Source organism: Podarcis vaucheri (assembly GCF_965113315.1).
Source record: "Podarcis vaucheri genome assembly, chromosome: 2".
Classification (NCBI taxonomy): domain Eukaryota; kingdom Metazoa; phylum Chordata; class Lepidosauria; order Squamata; family Lacertidae; genus Podarcis; species Podarcis vaucheri.
Window position 1 is genome coordinate 79,720,100 of NC_138760.1, and position 20,307 is coordinate 79,740,406.

Consider the following 20,307-nt stretch of genomic DNA (forward strand, 5'->3'; position numbering starts at 1 on the left):
GAACATACTGTATCCTTCCAGCAAAGTGTGCAAGTCATCAATTTTTCCAGAGTTACCGAAGCTAAAATAGATGCATCTTCTGAAGCAGTTGCTAGATGTTAAGATAGATAAACATTTTATGAAATCTACTACACTGCCAGCAGGTAAGATTCTAAGGCCTGTTCAGCTTTGAAAGTGACCCTCAAACCTCTTAACATTTTTTTTTTAACATAGGTTTATTGACTCTAAATGTTTTACACCAAGGAGGGGGAACCTTATCCCTGGGTGACCAAATGTGGCCTTCTAGTTCACACAACTTCACTAGAGTCCAGCCCCCACCATTTTCCCAAGTGATTTTGTCTGTCTGCAATGTGTTCTTGATCTGTCTTGCCTAGATGGAAGACTGAGGGTTGTGCAGCTAATAAAAACCTGACTGCAACGTAGAATAATATATAAAGGGAAGAGTCACAACTCTGCTGCTCTGACCTATTTAAAACCCCCATAAAGTTGCCCCCATAAAGTTGTCGAGAGCCAGTGTGGTGTAGTGGTTAAGAGCGGTAGTCACGTAATCTGGGTAACCGGGTTCGCGTCTCCGCTCCTCCACATGCAGCTGCTGGGTGACCTTGGGCCAGTCACACTTCTGTGAAGTCTCTCAGCCCCACTCACCTCACAGAGTGTCTGTTGTGGGGGAGGAAGGGAAAGGAGATTGTTAGCCGCTTTGAGACTCCTGAAGGGGAATGAAAGGCGGGATATCAAATCCAAACTCTTCTTCTTCTTCCATGAGTGAATGTGGCCCGTGGACTGAAAAAGCTTTCCCCACCTGTTTGCAGATAGTCTATTAGAGAAAAGGGAACACTGTTGGTCAAACAATTCTGGGCAAAAACTTGGGTAATTTGTTTCTGCTTCTATAAAAATACATGTTGTTTGGTTTTAGACTTTTATAGCATGTAGGTGTATGGTAGACAATGTGTTCAGCTTTAATAATATGCATGCCTGTTTGCTTACTCTTCCATCTGGACTCATTTTTTAAAAATATCTGTTAAGTCTGAAGCAAAAGTGGTTCCATACGCAAGCTACTGTCTTGGTGCTTACAATTTACTCACTTTTAACTCTCAGCTTCATAGCTCTATAGAGTATTGCCCATTTCAAAAGAGATAAATGAGGATGCATTAGGAATTATAGTTTTAATCAAAGATTGAACTTCACTGGGTATGTGAGCTAAGGCTGCAGTCTCATGCAGAAACAAATCCCATTAAAACCTGACTGACTTGTCTAACAAGGAACAGAATATGTGTAAAGTTGTCATGAAATGCTAAATACAGCGTTTGTACAAAAATATATTGTAGGTTGATTTTACTGTTAAACCATGTATGCTGTTTGAAGAGAAAGTATTGTACCTGTAGCAGACAAGACTGTGATCATCTCCTTCTGCCCCCTTTAGTTTTACTTTTCAAAATGGCACTCAAAATTGTAGGGTTTTAGAAGCTACTGAGTAGTTTGAATCCTCATTGGCCCATATTGATGGTTTGTTATTTTTAAAATATTGTTCTGTCTTCTAGGTATGCTGGTAAGAGGGGAGGTAGCAATATGCTTTAGTTAACCTGGGGGTAGTCAAGCTTTTTATACCTACTGCCCGCTAATGCATCTTGCTTGATGGAAGGAGGATTCAGCTTGTGCTGTAGAACCCCCTACCACCCACCTAGAATCCTAAAACGCCCACTAGTGAGCAGTAGGGACCAGGTTGACAACCCCTGGGTTAACCTATCTGGCTTGGGTTTGCATTGAGATGGATGTGCAATGAAGAATTGTTCTGAGGCATAGTGAGGATGTTGCACGTTACCATAGCAGCCCCATCCCATGTTAGCTAGGGCTGTTTCATACTCAAAACATATTAAAGTTTCTGATGGAAAATCCATTTACCACCAGTGGAAAAAGCAGGATGCAACCGTATGAGACTATCTTATGAGAAAGGCCAGCTGATTCTGTTTATCTCTTTGTTAAAACAGAAATAATTAAATACATTATGCAGTTAGATGGATTCTCAATTTGGTGTTTTTTATGCTGAATTTTACTGCAGGGTATGTCTGTCAACTTGAATAAAGTTGTACCATTTATTTTAAAATAAAAACTAGATGTTTTATTGCATTTTTAAAAACCATGTTTAAGTCACAACAATATACAAAATTATAAACAAAATACAAGCTTGTCTGACCTAAAAAAAAATTATTATTTTTCTAAATGCTCACCACGTACCAGTACCTCAGCTTCAGCTTGAAGTTTTGAGGCGAAACTTGGTAAACACTGTATTTAATACAGATTCCATTAAAAGACTTGGCAAACCCCTGTACAGAATTATTGCATGAAAAGCACTGGGACTTTCAGTTAGTGGTTTGTGGTCATGTTTTCAGTGTATTGATGTAGCTTAACATCTTGCTGTAACTTCTGTGAGCCATGATAGAAGCTGTTTAGCTTGGTACATTTTGTAAGATATACAAAGTTGCTGCTAAAATCCCATTTAAGAATAAAATGGATTAAGTTCACATAAGTGGCAGCAGGCCATTTCTTTGATACTAATGCTATTGCAAAAGAAAGTCCAGAGGGAAGCTTCCATCTTGCTCCACTTACTGAGTTAGAAAAGCTTCTTTAAGGAAGTGGGACTTTACAGCTGCCCCAAGGGAATGACACCAAAACTGTACAAGTTGCGTTTTCTGCAGTTGCTTTCCAATGACAGTGAAAAGTTGTTGTTTCTCCACACAGCAGCTGTTGGCCTGGAAATGGTGTCACTAATAGCAATAATACCATCATACCATAATTAACTTGCTCAGTAGTCATGGGGTGTTCAGAACTGTGTTTGCCATTCCACTGTTGTACAGTGGAATCGCAAACACAGAAATGTCATCGTAAGAAGCAGGCCTGTTACTGCCCATAGTCCAGTAGTATCCATCCTTCTTTCCCCTTGCTTTCTGCACCAGGCACTTGGCTAGTTCTGTAAACCTATAAAAACAAACAATTACTTTGTTATCTCCCAAAGCAGTGATTACCAATGCTAAAGACAGGTGAAGGATGAACTACAGTACTTAAGGCACTGAGAGTTTGGTTTGGTTTACTGTTCTGGTACTGCTGCCCACACACTACCGTGGAAGCAAACCGCTTCAGCACCCAATTTGAGTCTTGAGTACTGCCAACAGCTCTGGTAAACTAATTCTCTAGCAAAGCAATCTCAGCTAAATGTAAAAGGAATAGAATTTTGTCAGAGTAACTCTAAGAAGATAAGAAAAGGGTGTTGGTTCAGGCTAGTGTCCCATCTAGTCCAGCATCTTGTTCTCTCAGTGTCCAACCAAATGACTGGGAAGGCTACAAGCAGGACAGGAGTACACTTGTCTGCCCACCAGCAATTCCTAACAATTTGGAAGACTTAAGACCACACAGGTTAGCTTCTTGTTGCCTCTACCTCTGCTTAAAATGCTTCTCTGTACATCAGTATCAGTTACAGAGAACTTCATTAAGTATGGAAAATGTTCAAAATGTTTGAAAACCAAAACTCTGCTTCTGATTGGCTGCAGGAAGCAGGACGTTCAGCTTCCAGAAATAGTTCGCAAACCGGAACAGTCACTTCCGGGTTTGCAACGTTCAGGAACCAAAACGTTCTGGAGCTGTTTGAAAACCAGGGTACAACTGTATAGGTGATCAAGATAACTCAGCCTGAGAAAAAAAACTCCCTCACAGTAAACATGCCGGGGGGGGGGGTAGAGGCACCCACGTGGTCTCTTATACACATAGAACATACACCTCACAGAGGCTTCATTTTTCAGTGTGCAAAGATGAGCTAGCCACTGCTTCATTCTCATGCAGCTATTTCCTGAACAGCTGAGCGATGAGGAAGATTGTGGGGAGGTTTCTCTATGCTCCCCACATCTTTTCATCAAACAGCTGACTGCAGTTCCTGGTAGGAGGAGCTTGAGAAAAGAGGCTTTGTGGGACAGATCTGGCCCACGGACTGCTATTTCCCTACCACTGCTATGCCAGAACACATGTCAACATAAGCAAAAGCATATTCAAATATTTTCCAGTGTGTTTCATTCCCCAATTTTTAGCACAAAAGCTCTTCAAATATTTTAAGTTTGTCAAGGCACCTACAAAATTGGTATCGTCAATGCAAAGAATGTGTGTTAAGAAATCAAGACTCGTGGCTTCCATATTGGCTAAAACTGCTAACATACCTGTATGGGTCAGATGTGTTCTCCTGGACAAAATTCCTGACAATATGAGCCACGTCGTCATTGGACATAACATCCCAAAGGCCGTCAGTTGCCATGATGAGGACATCGCCTTCCTTGATGTTTTGTTTGGCAAAGTCTAATACTTCAACCTAGTCAGAATTGACGAAAAGATGCAAGCTTTCTTAACTGCTATCCCCAAACAGCTGGATGTTCACAGTCTCCCTAGAGAATGGTTTAAATGAAGAGCCTGGAGTCCAGCAACTTGTGCATGGCCATGGCTCTGCCACACATGCTTTAGATACATGCCACTATAATAAGGGCATACAAGACAAGGCCTGCTAGATGGGACCAAAGGCTATCTTCTAGCACAGCATTATTTTTTCCTAATGGGGGGAGCCTGATGTTCCTGAGAAACTTAGATGCATAGTATGGATGCAATAGCTCCCCCCTGTTGACAAACACATCAGTAGACCCTCAAAGTCAGTATACACATGCATGCCTAATTGGGTTCCTAATGACGAGCTACCCATTCTGTTTAGGGCTGCAGCATTATATGGACCTACGTTTTTTGGGGTGCTTTTTAAAAATAAAATAAAAACAAGGAAAATGCTAGAAATAGTGACAAAGCTGAATTATCTTTCCCTGAATATATTCAGAGGACCCAGAAAGGGGAAGGAAGCTGAACTACAATGGTAAACCCATGGCTGAAAAGACTTAGTGTGTTCTATCAATTTCCTACCTTTGGAATGCAGGACAGGAAAGGCTTGACTTCAACGTCTGTTTCAGTAACTCTCAACTGATGATCTCCCAGGCCTCGTGAAACAGCCAGGGTGCCTAGCAAGCGAGCCTAAAAAAGGATGAGGCATCAAGGAGTGGAAGAGTGTCACAAGCATAGAGCCAGTGATAATTTCAAGTAGAAGTTATTTAAAACATTCATCTTTTCAATGTAATATTCACAACAGATCACCATACACGTTTAAACACAAAGAACAATGTAATTAAATCTAAAAAAACCAATGTTTCCAGCAGCAGCCCATTTCTCAAGAGCCACATAAAAGCCATTAAGCATCAAGAGCTTGGGAATGCAATTTTGTTTTTATCTGGTCCCTGAAGATAATCATACTTGACAACATGTAAACTGACAAGGTAGCTCCACACTGTTGGTATGTATGCAGCTGTGCAATATTTTACATGTTGAGCATGGTTCCAGCTATGGAAAGGCAGCATACAACTAAAATTTATGTATGTATGCATGCATGCATAAAAAACAGTATAGGAAGGACGCACTGGCTCTTCCGGCCCCCCCTTTTTTTTGCTTGCAAGGGCCCTGCGGGCACACCTGTTTTCCATGTCCATGGATAAGAGGATACTTGAGGTCATCTTTTGCTACCGTCTTGTATCCCCTGAAACGAGAAAGGTCATTTTTGCAGTCCTCCTGTCATAGCATAGCCACAATCCAATATGAAGATAAACATGTTAAAATGTACTAAATGTAAAACATATTACTCCGTGGCTGCAGTCTTTGTATATAAATGTCCCTTTAATGCAGACATGTTTTTCTACTAACTGCAGTACTCCGTTACACAAGGAGGTTTGCAAGGTTGTACGCGAAGCCTGTAGCACAGCTAAGAAAGTAATCAGTGACGTCAATCCCAAAGCCATTTCAGAGCACAGGCCTAACAGGTGGGTGGATTCAGAATTGCAGCTCAGATCTCCAGAAAGTGCAGAACTGCAACATTGGAAGGGCTTCATCTAGTCCAACCCTCTGCAATGCAGAGATAATGCAGTTGTCCCACAAAGAGATCAAACCTGCGACTCTGGCATTATCAGCCCCATACTCTAACCAGAAGCCAGGCTACCATTAATTAACACCATTATTGAGCGGCTTCCATCTCACATTTATGTTAAAAAAAACAGCTGCACATTACTGATGGGTTCTTGAGAGCAAGCTTAGGCTGACAGAGGGGCTTTTCTTCAATCCTTTGAGGGATTGAGAGACAAGAGCAGTGAGACAACCACTGTATATCAAAATCTGATGTTATCTCCTCTTGAAAGCCAAACACCTTTCTCTCCTATAATGTAAGCCATGGATGGGCAAACTTGGACCTCCAGATGTTTTGGGACTACAACTCCCATAATCCCAAGCTAACAGGACCAGTGGTCAGGGATGATGGGAAATGTAGTCCCAAAACATCTGGAGGGCCGAGTTTGCCTGTGCCTGATGTAAGCCATCCTGCCAGGTTAAGATAATAGCATAGCTGAAGCAGATAGGCAACTAGAGACCAATAAGGGGAGAGAGAGAGATGAAAACGGTGACTGGGACTTTGCTGTTCCAAAGGGCAAGACTAGATTAAGTGTAGGACTGGAGAGTGTAAACAGCAAGGAAGCAGATTTTCAGCTAAAGACTAGAATAATCTTCCTAACAACTAGAGCTGTTTGACGGCAAAATAGATTGCCTTGGGAGATTGTAGATGCATTTAAGCAGGGGCTGGGTGGATGTCAGGTGTTACAGGAGCATCCTGCATTGAGCAGAGTGATGGCCTCCAATGTCCTTTCCAACCCAATTCCACCGCACAAACACTGCTCATCCAGGGCATCCTCTTATCCAAGCCAAGAGAGGCTTGAGTGACTCACCAGCCTTCCATTGAGTAATCTCGATAAAGGACCTTCTGGCCCACATCATCTCCTCTCAATCTCCTTGGAAACTCAAACCGTATGAATTCATCTGCTAGAAGCTCTGGGTACATGAAAGCCTGAGAAGAAAAAGAACATTCAAAAATACTTAAAATGGAAGCATCATTTTCAGGGGAATGTGGGAGAGAAAGTGGGAAAACTTGTGTTGCGTATTCTGCCATTGCTAAGTCCCTAATTATCAGTGGCATAATACTCTATTTCTATGGAGAATGGAAATAAAAATCCTTAAATCACTGGTAGAATATTCTAATTTCAAAATTAAAACTAGGGTCCCAAAACCATAAAAGCAACAGGAATGATATTTGCAGGGAAACCTGTTTCCTTACAGAAATTGCTCCTCACTGGATATGAATAAAGGTCTGGTAAATCACCACTGTTTGTGCAGTCTAATTAACATTATTCTGAATGGCAGATTATAGATCTATTCTATATAAGGCTATACTCAGACACTTAGTACAGTGGTGCCTCGCAAGACAAAAAGAATCCGTTCTGTGATTCTCTTCGTCTAGCAGTTTTTTCGTCTTGCGAAGCAAGCCCATTGACGGATTAGCGCTATTAGCGGCTTATCTGCTGATCGGATCAGCTGATAAGCGGCTTAGCGGCTTAGAAAAAGGGGGGAGGGGAAAAAACAGCAGGAACTCGCAAGACATTGTCGTCTTGCGAAGCAAGCCCATAGGAGATTCGTTTTGCGAAGCACCTCCAAAACAGAAAACTCTTTCGTCTAGCGAGTTTTCCGTCTTGCGAGTCATTCGTATTGCGAGGCACCACTGTACTTCATACCACTTCAGTGCAACACAAAGCAAGAGTAGTAGTGATATCTCAGAATGAATCTACTCTGCTGTTCAGAATGACCCTACCACTCATGAGAGATGGGTAGTGCAAGACAGACATGTTGCCATTAGAAAATATGCAGAAAGGTGTGTGTTTTTCTTACCAGGTGTTGGATTCTCTGCCTCTCTGTTTCTGGAGTGAATTCAGTACTCAGGGGGACAATGCTTTGTTTTCGAACAAGGAGTGCCCTAAATAAAATAATATAAAAACTGAGGTTAACTCTTTCAAGTGGATTTCTCTCATTACATTTTTCAGACATAGGAATAAGTTGACACATGTATGTGATTGTTGCAATACAACCAGCTTCTTTTGTAAGACAGGAGGTGGAGAAGAAGATCCTTTTTGGGCCAGCCCAAGAATTCAAGATGTGTATGCCACCACCCTACAAGTATACATTTGAAACACCTTTCATCAATCTTGAAAATAATACAACAAAGAGGCTATCTCTCCACAAGCTATGCCTGAAGAGTGGCAAGAAGTTAATCCATAAGACAGCTGTTAGTTGTCCCAACACTCTGCTCCCGAAGGGAAAAAGTGAAATTTCAATTTAGGTTCAGCACTCTTCTTTAAAAAGCATGCTCACAGCATCTTTATATTTTTCCAAGGAAAAACAGCCACACAGGACCTCCATTCAGATCAGGACTTCTAAATTCTGGGAGGAGAGATTTAACCCTTTTCTCACTACACCAGTTTACCATTGAAAATCAACACAAAACACACACACTTGTTTCCACGCAAAGGTTCAAACAGGAAACAGGGAAGGGATTTTCGTTAGGAACCTGATGTAGGGAGGAAAGGGTTAAACACCATTCCTGACCCTGATTATGGCCTCCGGCAGCTGCTTTTTTTCGATTTTAACAAGCATGCTTAATGTAATATATCCAACACTTAACAAAACATTTAATTTCGTTAAACAAAGAAAACTAACATTAACTGAGTATCTTTCTTACTCGAGAGACATGAAGAATCCTGCTATATAACTAGGCTAAAAGGACAATGTTGGGTCTCATCCTAGGTTGCATTTGGATGTGAACTCACCTGCTGTCACCTGCGTTTGCCACATAGAGCTTTCCCTGCAAGTAAAGTGCAGCTAGTGCAGTACAACCTCCTGATTGGCCAGTAGCTTCCATCTCCTGACCAATTACATCATCCTGTTGGGGGAAAACATAATCTGATGATGATGCAAAGCAGGTGCCGTATTTCTCAGCAAAGTCTGAAATCTAACTTTAAGACCACTGTTAGATAACTTAATCATCTGGACACTCAAGTCAGTTCAAACAAACATATGCCACTTTCTTTTCGTGCGAATATGTTTTCACATACAGTGGTACCTCGGGTTAAGTACTTAATTTGTTCTGGAGGTCCGTTCTTAACCTGAAACTGTCCTTAACCTGAAGCACCACTTTAGCTAATGGGGCCTCCCGCTGCTGCCGCACCGCCGGAGCATGATTTCTGTTCTCATCCTGAAGCAAAGTTCTTAACCTGAAGCACTATTTCTGTGTTAGCGGAGTCTGTAACCTGAAGCGTATGTAACCTGAAGTGTATGTAACCTGAGCTACCGCTGTACATGACCGTACAGCAAACGTTTCTTGTGAATTGGCAGCTTACATGGGAACAGATATGTCATAGTAAACTTTATATACCAAGCAGAAATGCATAGGGTACTAAGTCTGCATCGGCACAACATTTGACAATGAGTCATGGAATAAACAGCCTCATCAGCAGAAACTTCCAAGGGCTGAGGCAGCTGGTTTGCCTGGCTGTGAAAACAACAGGATCTTGAGCAAGATTTGCACCAACGGCCATCTGTGACATAAGGAGCCTTAACCCTCTCAGAGACAATAAAGGGGGAAACAAGGTCACTCACACATTCCTGGAAGGCCTTCTCCAGTGCTCCGATTACCACATCCTCCTGCCGAATTTGTTTTTCTTCCACGAACTGTGGGTCACTTTGGCAAACGCACTGCCCACTGAGGTGCATCGGGGGACGGTCTTGAGTGATGCCTTCCACCACATCCTCCAATTTCTGCTTGATGCAACAGTGCAAGTAGTTGGAGGCCAAGATAGATGCTTCTGGTCCACCATGACCATCAAACAGTGCCCAGTAGTGGCCAGTCAGATACTGAAAGTCAAAGCATTGAGACTTTTACCATCATTTAGTACACTCTTCCATGCTGTTGCCAGAACATGTGGGGGTGCAGCAGGCTGCATGTTTGCTTTGTATGTGCTGTTTGTTTGCTTTGTATGTGGGAGCCAGACTCACAATTCTCACTCACCTGCTTCAGTGTTGTTGTGAGGATTAGAATTATAAACCACTCTATACAGTGGTACCTCTCAAGACGAATGCCTCGCAAGACAAAAAACTCACTAGACGAAAGGTTTTTCCGTTTTCGAGTTGCCTCGCAAGACGAATTTCCCTATGGGCTTGCTTCGCAAGACGAAAACATCTCGCGACTTTGTTTCCTTTTTCTTAAAACCGTTAAAACAAAGGGTGCTTAGCTTGAACAGCTGCAGTTGCGACTTGACTTCGAGGAGCAACTGTTAGCACGTGGTTTTGTAGCCTTTTCTCAGACTTTGCTCACTTTTGAAGCTTTTCCAAAACTTTTCCAGAACTTCTCTTGCATCCATTTGGTAAGTTAAACTTTTAAAACTTTTTTGGGGGGTTTTGGATTTTGGGTTGGGGTGTTTGGGATTCAAGGACTTGGTGTTGTGGGGGGGGGTTGCGATAATCTGGGAGCTTGTGGGCCTTTTTTGGGAATTTTTATGATTTTCTGTGACCACTGGGCCAGTTTGTTTTTTTTCAAAAAAAAATTCCTGAGTTTGAATTTCTGAGTGCTGGCTGGCTGGGGGAACAGCTGGAGAGGTTTCTGCAGGAATCTGGGAGCTTGTGGGGCTGTTTTGGGAATTTTTATGATTTTCTGTGACCATTGGGCCACTCTGCTGTTTTTTTAAAAAAATCTGGATTTGAATTTCTGTGTGGTGTGGTGGGTGGCTGGGGGAACAGTTGAGGAGGGGGTTCTTCAGCAAGAAGCAAAGAGTGGAAGAGGAGCCTTCTTCGAGTGGTCCCCCAGAGTCTTAGAAAATGTACTGTACACTTTGTTGATTTTAAAATGTTTTTCTGTCATGTTTATAAAGTTAATTTATTTTCCCTTCAATTTTTGATCTGCTCTTTACAGTATGTGTGACTTTAAAGAGCAGTTAATAAACTGTTGTTTTACCAAATTTGGCTTTGTTTGGACTTTTTTTGACCATAGGAACGCATTAATTGATTTTCAATGCATTCCTATGGGATTTCGTGATTCGCAAGACGAAAAATTCGCTAGACGACAAAACCTGCGGAACGAATTAATTTCGTCTTGCGGGGCACCACTGTAGTCTGAAAACTGAAGCGGACAGGTATGTGCTTCAGGAATCAATTCATATTATTATTAAAACATTCTAAAACACAACCCTCACATCTGCTTGTTAAGATCTTTGGATACAAATTCATTCACACAAGAGCAAGCATTTCCTCTTTTGCTGTAAGCCACAATTATACAGTGGTACCTCGGGTTAAGAACTTAATTCGTTCTGGAGGTCCGTTCTCAACCTAAGGTACCACTTTAGCTAATGGGACCTCCCGCTGCCACCGCTGTGCGATTTCTGTTCTCACCCTGAAGCAAAGTTCTTAACCCGAGGTACTATTTCTGGGTTAGCAGAGTCTGTAACCTGAAGTGTCTGTAACCCGAGGTACCACTGTACTCCAAAGTGTACCATAGAATCTGCTAGTTCCACAAGGGCATCAGCTGCCCACTCTCTGACGTACAAACTTCCTCTATAGTCCCAAGTTTTACTCTGAGCTTTGTTGTTGTTGCTGTTTCCTTTATCTAAATGGATTTGCCAGGCAGATACAAACCCGCAGCTCATGCCTTTCATGGGATTCTCAGAATGTTGAATGAGGAATTGAAGAACAAACCAAGCCATTCAGCGTATGCCGCAAGAGGAATAGGAAGAAGCCCTAATTGTTTAGAAATACTTGTGGTTCACTCATATTGACCCCACATGACTATGGTCCAGAAATAATTAGCCGACTGAATGGAAGCCAGATAGTTATAAATGGGAGAGAATGTCATACTTGTGAGAGCAAAACAGTTAGCAAAAGCCACTTAAGAAAAAACTAGGAGCTAGATAGACATAGCTGCCATTTTTAATGGGTACTCCACCTAGCAGCACCTCTCTGCCTGTGAATTGTGAAAGATCTGCAGTCCAAAGAGGAAAAGAAGAAATACGTTGTCATTGTGACCTTTATCTCTGATCAATGCAAATAAATGACACAACCTCCATTTCCCACAATGTAAGAATGCCTACCATGACATCTGACTGGATGTGAATATAGCATTCTGTAATCACTCAAAATATCTTACTAGATATAATGATTATGTATGTCCTGTTTCAATTCTCTGACAGTAGTTAAATTAGCGAGTTGGCCACTATGCTATGGAACTGCTCTCTGCCACAGCCTCTTCCTGCTACTAAACCCTGCTGCCTCTTCAGCTTCTGACATCTCCTCCTCCCAATCTTCTCCCTCTAACCACTCATCGTCGTCCCACCAACCAATCCCTGGGTTCTGAGCCTTCTTCCCAACTGGGTTCCCCAGTTGGTGCCGCCCACCTTTCCTGTTTCCGGCCAGTCCATGACAGCCACTATACCGAATATGGAATCTTCGTAAGTCATCTCAAGATGTTACAAAGTTGGGGACAAATATAACTGCCAAGCAATTAAACTCAAGAACTCTGTATATGTTCAGAGACATTCACCTATAGACTTCATGAAGTTTCAGAACTGAATCAAAACAGGTTCTGCCATAGGCTGAGCCTTGGTAAGTCCTGGCTCTAATTAATCCCTGCTGTAGACGGAAACACTACCTCTGAACTCACCTCAGTAGTGCACAGAATCAGCCACTCCTGGTCCTCTTCTTTGCCATGTTCCCTCTTTCTGATAGAGATATGACAACATGTTGCTTGGTCTTCATTGAATTCTGATTTTTCTGCGTTGATGGTTCTGATGGCACAAGAAACAAAATCACTAGAATAACTGAAGCAATTCCATGTTATTAGGTCCAATGTAATTGAAAACTAGCAATTTTATGGTTGATGACATAATTGACTTCAAATGAGTTTCAAATGACACCCTGCAGGTGCCAAGAGGCTGAGTAGTCTTGGAGCCTAAAAGCAGGATGCAATCTGTTTTATCAGACCTTGTAAGATACTGGTGAGTAGGAGAGTACACCCAAATCACCAAGACTGAGAATCCATAGAAATCCAAGCTGCAGGCCTTTAGTTCAGAGCTAGCAAACATAATCCTAGAGCAAGCAAGTGCCACAGTCATTCATAAGGCCTTTGAGAAAACAGTGAGAAGTGGTGTGATAGGAAATACGTACCTGCATATTGCACGTGGTTATGGAGAAGGGGCAGCAGCCCAGCTATGCAGGGAGCAGGTCTCCCTTTACACTCTGGGTCCTCTACGTTTATTCTAGGGGCTCCACGTTTTTTCTGTGGGTGGTGAACTGGGTGCCTTTCCTCTCGCCTTTCTGCTGTTCCAAGCACAGGGGCACCACAAGAATATAATTTAGCCACAGAATTCCCATTAGTCTGATTCATTATGGCCTGGGGTGCCTTGAATGATGGTCAGGGGGCGCCGCAAGCAACACTGGCCTCTGTCCCTCTTTACTTCCCTCTCATGTCTATGTCTCCATCAGGCTGCTAAGGCTGAGGGCATCCTCTTCCCAGCCCCTGGGGGGCGGCATGAGGAGACACCTCTCTTTGAGGTGGGGGGCATCTCAGAGACCAGGGGCAGTGGTGGAAGCTACCTAGAAGAGGGGAGCGGAGCCTGAGGGAACACTCCACAAGGCTTGGAGTGTGTTTCCCCAGAGAGGAGCCACAGAGCAAATGCAGTTGGTCAAGGGAGCCTTGGACTCAAAAAGGTTGAAAACCTCTGCATTACGGAGATAGTGACTTCACACAGGAAATGGCTGACGTTCCAGATGTTCTTTCCTCTTTCTGAGCAAAAAGTGTCCTCTTTCAAAAGATATTGCCCCACTGACTGACTCAACATTCACCCACACCAAGAGGCAAGACTTGCTATTTTGCCGTGCTCTTGCAGCAGTGGGTCAACATAGTTTCAACATTAAGTTTATTGATTTATTTTGTTAGATTCCTACAACATATTATTTTAACATCACACACACACACACACACACACACAAAATAAAGTATTTCACCCTAGCCCAGAATAAGTTTAGTTTAAGCACTGCATCCAAAATTACACCCAAATAATATAATATTCCTACCTCAGACTACCATTTGTATGGAATGTGATAGAAACTTTATGCCAGGCTTCCTCAAACTCAGCCCTCCAGATGATTTTGGCCTACAACTCCCATGATCCCTAGCTAGCAGGACCAGTGGTCAGGGATGATGGGAATTGTAGTCGCAAAACATCTGGAGGGCCAAGTTTGAGGAAGCCTGCTTTATGCTAACAAAGTTTTATAATGTGATGGGAGTACAGTGGTGTCTCGCAAGTCGAAATTAATCCGTTCCACGAGTCTCTTCGTCTAGCGGTTTTTTTGTCTTGCGAAGCAACCCTATTAGCGGCTTAGCGCTATTAGCAGTTTAGCGGCTATTAAAGGCTTAGCGGCTATTAAAGGCTTAGCGGCTAAAAGGCTATTAGCGGCTTAGAAAAAGGGGGGGAAGGGGGGGAAATCACAAGACTCGCAAGACTTTTTCGTTTTGCGAAGCAAGCCCATAGGGAAATTCGTCTTGCGAAGCGCATCGAAAAACGGAAAACCCTTTCATCTAGCGGGTTTTTCGTCTTGCGAGGCACCACTGTAATCTGTTTTCGTTTTTGGTCATGTACATAATAAAGCTGTATCATTAGCCTTTGGCTAATACAATAAACTTATGGAAAAAGATGTACTAATCAGTTGTAAAGGACTCTTTATGCATCAAACCATGTGCCAATTTTATTAGTAATTTTTTTCACAAGTGCTTTTGGGCTTACTTTAGTGTACCAGATGTCAAAGAAGCACCCTCCAAACTCTTCCAGTATCTTATTATTAGGAGTTTGCCCACTAGTAAAAGAGAACTTGTTAGGGTTTCTGAACAGTAAGTTAGCGTTATTTTTCATAAAAAGATATTACAGTCAAACATAACTATGCCTGCTGCTAGTGGTGCATGAAGGGGTAAGAACCACAGAGTTATATTGCTAGACACACTCAGTTAGGTCATGCCCCTTCTCCTTGCAAAGGAAGTGAAGCCTTTCTACTTCCTTCCTTCCTTCCTTCCTCTCTCTCAGCATCATGTAATAAACCAGAACAGACATGCTTAAGCTAGCTCTAAGCATGGAGCAAGTGTCTGAAGCTATCTTAATGCATTTTGCACCCAATTTAGCATATATTATTCTTGCTGCTGCATGAAACATTGCAGACCTTGAATCGGTAAGTAAACATTTTAAACTTACTTAACAGTTTGTGTCTGCTCATTGCAAAAGGGGTGGAAAGAGGTCAGCTATTATGTGCTAATAAAAGGGTTTAACAACCTATATTTCTAATGCTATACTGCTGTGCAACTTTTATGAGTTTAATACTCTGTTACTGGGGGCTTTCTGGGCGCTGACCCCGCATTTTGAATCCAGGCACCCAGCCATTTCTTTCTGTTGTTCACCCAAACACATGGGTCCATAGGGATTCGAATATTTAATTTATTCCCACAAAAAGACTGAGCATGTTTAGAGGTGTTTTGTCCAGGAACTGCTTTTATTTCACCAAATATTTCCTCCAAGAACTGAGCCACTCTCCCGCATATCCACCGCATATGTTGAATAAAACCTAACACTGCGCATCCTCTCCAACAGCTTGGTGAATAGGAGGAGCTAATATGGCCTAAACATATAGGGAAGAGATATCATTTTTGTAGTATTTTAAGTGCTACCTATTTTGTCCAGGTCAATAAAGATTTTCTGGCACACTGAAGTCCAGTCATATTGATTGACAGTAATAATACAGTCTTTTCCCTGCTCGCTGCATAGCAATTCCCCAAATTGTCTGGAAAGCAGCAGAAACAACTAAAAATTTGTCTGGCCCTAATACATTAAGGAGGTGGGTGGGCTAAAACATTTTCATTTGTTTTGGTCCAATATCACTGAGGCAGCTCCTGCAACAAGGAAGCTCTTGTTTCTATTCCTACAACTACAGTAAGCTCAACATAAGCAACTTGCCTTCTTTCTTTCATGCTGAAAGCAGTTTTTGTCAGTCACATGGTGTTGCTTCTTTATTTTCTGAAAGTGTTTGTTCATATAGAGTTAGAAAACCTGCTGTGTTTGGTCCCCCCCCCCCATTTGAGGATTTGTTGACCTCACAGAATGCAATTCATCTGAAGAGTTCAGTCTGAGGACAGGTTTATAATTTCAACAGGCAGAGAACATAAGATTTCCTTTAGCTTTATGCAAACAAATCATTAAGAAAAAAAGAGTCACTTGATAGAATGGCCTCAGTTTCAGTTTCAACCTCAAATTCAATGTGTTTTTATATGTGCAGAGAAGTGTTTCTCAACCAGGTGGTAGGGGCATGAGGATTTATTTAAAGTACATTAGAAGTAAAACATTAACAATCTTAAAATACAAAAACATGAAGTATTATGTTCAGAAGGTGAGAAGATCATATGCAGCGTATTACACGATGTGCACGTCATCATGAATGCACAATAGTTTGGCGTTCTCTCATGACCAGTGCAGTGCACAATATACACAACTGAGCAGTTCACTGTGCATGGTGCAGTTAATTAGTCATGTGTTTATTTGTGCTGTTTATTTCCTTTACTCTTGGAAAATTGAACTTTTATTTACTTATTTATTGGGTTCTTTGGAGGAATGGTGGAATAATGATATGATATATGATATGATATGATATACAGTCATACCTTGAGTTGAATGTGCTTCAGGTTGAGCGCTTTCGGGTTGCGCTCTGCGGCAACCTGGAAGTAACAGAGCGCGCTACTTCCGGGTTTCACCGCTTGTGCATGCGCAGATGTTCAAAATGACATCATGTGCGGAAGTGGCAAAGCGCGACCCACGCACACGCACCATCGCATCTTACATTCTATTCAGGATGCGAACGGGGCTCCGAATCGCATCCCGTTCGCATCCCGAGGTACCACTGTGATAATTAATATAATATAATATAATATGATAAATATAATATTAGTAATAACAACCTCTGAGCAGTTTACAATAACACACCATATACTACTGCTATTACATAGCAAATATTCCTGAATTAAAGGCAGGTGTGTTGCAATGAGCAAGCAGGAGAACATGGTATTAGTGTCCTTGGAATCTGGCAACCCTGTAAAGAATTTGACCTTTTTCATAAAAGCCAGGGAGTACGCTCTTTCGGCACATTCAATGCCCAATATTTCATCAACGGAAACCTCTCCCCACCCCCTTTCTTCAAGTATTGCACTTGCAATCTTCCAATCCGCCAACCCCCCACCCCAAAAAAGGAAGACCGGGTATGAGATGGAGAGATCCTGGAAGTGAGTATTAATGTATTGATTCCAGTTGGCTTTGCTCACTAAACTCCTCAATCTCCTAGTTCTAGAATGGACTGTATAAGTAGAGAGACTGGGCCAGGGCCAAGGACAAATTTCATCCTAAAGCACAGAGGTCAATTCTGCCAAAGTTAAGCTCATGTATGTGCCACTGATTTTACTGGGGAGTTAAATCCCTTCAGCTGAACTCAATAGGACTTCAGGTGCTTCACTTTAGCAGAATCCTGCCCACAAAGTCAAAGCATTAAAATAAGGAGGATGCTTGTAGGCACTAAGTCACACCATTTAGGTTGTTGCTCCCTTATCATGGTCTGTGGTATTACTACAGAGGTACAAGAAGGGGGAAGCAAATTGCTTATTTCTCACTTGTCTCCCCCTTCTATCCCTTCTGTGTGACAGGATGGATGCTGCTGTCGTCAAAGCACCACTGTGTCAGGAGAAACCAGTCTTGCCACACATTTCCTTGCCATACAACTATTAAAAGTACAAATGTTCTCTTTGGTAGAGAATCAAGCAATTCAAAGCAGCCCCACATTGCACCATTGTGGTTTACAATCTCTTGCTTTACCACTTGCAGCCAGGAACATGCAGGTTATGCTGAGGTGGTTGCTATCTGTACCTACCCTTACAGACTGTGCATTATTGTAACGTGTAATAACCTTACAGGGACGCGGGTGGCGCTGTGGGTTAAACCACAGAGTCTAGGACTTGCCAATCAGAAGGTCGGCGGTTCGAATCCCCGCAACAGGGTGAGCTCCCATTGCTCGGTCCCAGCTCCTGCCAACCTAGCAGTTCAAAAGCATATCAAAGTGCAAGTAGATAAATAGGTACCACTGCGGCGGGAAGGTAAACGGGGTTTCCGTGCGCTGCTCTGGTTCACCAGAAGCGGCTTAGACATGCTGGCCACATGACCTGGAAGCTGTACGCCGGCTCCCTCGGCCAATAAAGCCAGATAAGCGCCACAACCCCAGAGTCGGTCACGACTGGACCTAATGGTCAGGGGTCCCTTTACCTTTAATAACCTTACAATATTGCCCAGAACAAAGGCTACAAAATTATGATTTAACCAAAGCGGTCCAGCCCATCACTAAGAGTGAGTCGCAGCAAAATAGTGAGAGAGGGATTTGAACCAGGGAACCCAGATGTAAGACTAGGGAAAAAACATTTTAAAATTTCAAAACAGCATCAGATTTCTCGATCTCCTTGATACTACAGGGACAAACAGAAATGTGCGGGCCAGGTCTCACTCTCAGCCAAAAGGGGCGTCCGCACACGTGTGCGTGAAAAAGAAATGCACTAAACTAGGTAGGCAAGCAGGATTATCGTGCCATATTTTAAAGTCCTGGCTTTTTAAGCTCTACGGGGCTGCTTGCTGCTTTTGCACCCCTCTAGGCTTAACCTCCAGCTGCTGCCGATTTGGCATGGTAGTCCTCAAGAGGTGTTTGTTTGCTTATTTTTAAGTTTCTTTTTAAGCCGCTGCTTTGCAAGAGGCATCCCCAAGTCATGCGCCCCGGCCGCCCACTTACTCTGCATAGCCCGCGTTCCACTGGAGGGGCTTGTCTCGCGGCGGGCAGACGACGGGGCGCTTGCCAGGCTGCCTCTCCCCGGCCGAGGCAGCTCCGCGCAGGAGTTTGGGCCGCCTGTACGGCAACCGGGGGAGCTGCGGCTGTGGCCGTGTGCCTCCTTCCTCCGTTGGCCGCTGCTGCTGCTGAGGAGCGCCTTTCCCTCGGCTCGCCGCGCTCAAGAAGCGCCTCTTGAACCAGTCCGAAGACATGAAGCGAAAGAGACAAGGACCCGCTCCCTCGCCTCTCCCGCAGCCAACTGAGAAGCCCAGCGCTGCTCCAGATCCAGGGAGCCGCTGCCGCAGCCAATGGGCGTCGCGCTCGTGACTCACCAGCACGCGGCAGCCAGTCAGCGCGGCGTTGCTCCGCCGGGTGTCACCAGGCGCCACGCTCCTTCCTCGGTTTCTACTTCCTTGTTTTTATTTTCTCCCTCCTTTTCTCTGTCTCCCAGAGCTATGCTGTTAGGCAGGTGGCTTCCAACATGGGGCACCCCACACACACTGGGGGGGGGGCAGTTTGATTTTTAACGGGGGCAATTCGAGAATGAATTAGACCAAGTTTAGGCTTCCTCCACCTGAATAGGAGTTCACTTTTTGAATAAGAATTATATGGGGGTGGGGTCAGGATTTTCAGAGATGCTTAGGTGGGGCATGGCCAAAAAATGGTTGGGAACCACTGCTTTAATATTTTTTTAAAAAAACAGATCAGGGCAGTGACCCACCCAGTCCAGCATCCTGTTCTCACAGTGGCCAAACCGAATGCCCTGTGGGAAGCCCAGAAACAAAAGTGATACCCAGCAGCTTGCTTTCAGAGGCGAGGCAGGACATAGCTGACAGAGCTGGTACCCACTGATAGACTTATGCTCCCTGAACTTGTCCCATCCTCTCTTGAAGCCACTGGTGCCTCCTTTGGGAGCGGATTCCATAGTTTTAACTATGTGTGGTGTTTTCTTTTGCCTGCACCGAATATTCCAACATTGTGGACGTCCACAAGTGCTTATGTGAAAGGTAGAAACGCTTTATCTGCTTTCTGCATCATTTTGTACATCTCTTATCATGTCTCCTTTTACTTGCCTTTTCTGTAAACTGAGAAGCTCAGAAAGTTGTAACCTTTCCGCGCTGGAGAGTTGCTCCATGCTATTGATCACTGTGGTTGACCTTTCTTGAGTGTTTTGCAGCTCTACAACATTCTTCTGGATGTGAGGCAACTGGAACTGTACACAGTATTCAAAGTGTGGACCAGGATTGGTGTTAAATGCTCAGAATGATATTTCTCTGCAAGGGGTTTGCAAGGATATCAGGATAAACAACCAGGTTAGACCAAAAATGCAAGTTCAAAGCTTTATCATCTTATAAAATGTTATACAGCTTAGGGTGTTATTTCTGTTGTGAAGAGAAAACCTGGAAAGTGGAACAGAAATTGGAATGAAGGAATTGC

The 20,307-nt window shown here is 43.2% G+C and overlaps 1 protein-coding gene across 2 annotated transcripts; it reads right to left on the bottom strand.

Annotated features, from left to right (window-relative positions):
* Positions 1-2,089: 2,089 nt before the first annotated feature.
* On the bottom strand, positions 2,090-19,148 carry PPM1M (protein phosphatase, Mg2+/Mn2+ dependent 1M). Of its 2 annotated transcripts, none has more exons than XM_082214557.1 (10): positions 18,835-19,148; positions 12,641-12,764; positions 9,592-9,846; positions 8,763-8,875; positions 7,828-7,912; positions 6,834-6,952; positions 5,539-5,602; positions 4,939-5,046; positions 4,200-4,348; positions 2,090-2,973 (listed from the first exon to the last, which is right to left on the bottom strand). In XM_082214557.1, the coding sequence occupies exons 1-10, from the start codon at positions 19,080-19,082 to the stop codon at positions 2,808-2,810; spliced, it is 1,431 nt and encodes a 476-aa protein (XP_082070683.1). In that variant the 5' UTR covers positions 19,083-19,148; the 3' UTR covers positions 2,090-2,807. The 2 variants fall into 2 exon arrangements, with proteins under 2 accessions (XP_082070683.1, XP_082070684.1); XM_082214558.1 differs by lacking the exon at positions 18,835-19,148 and adding an exon at positions 15,978-16,006.
* Positions 19,149-20,307: the final 1,159 nt, after the last annotated feature.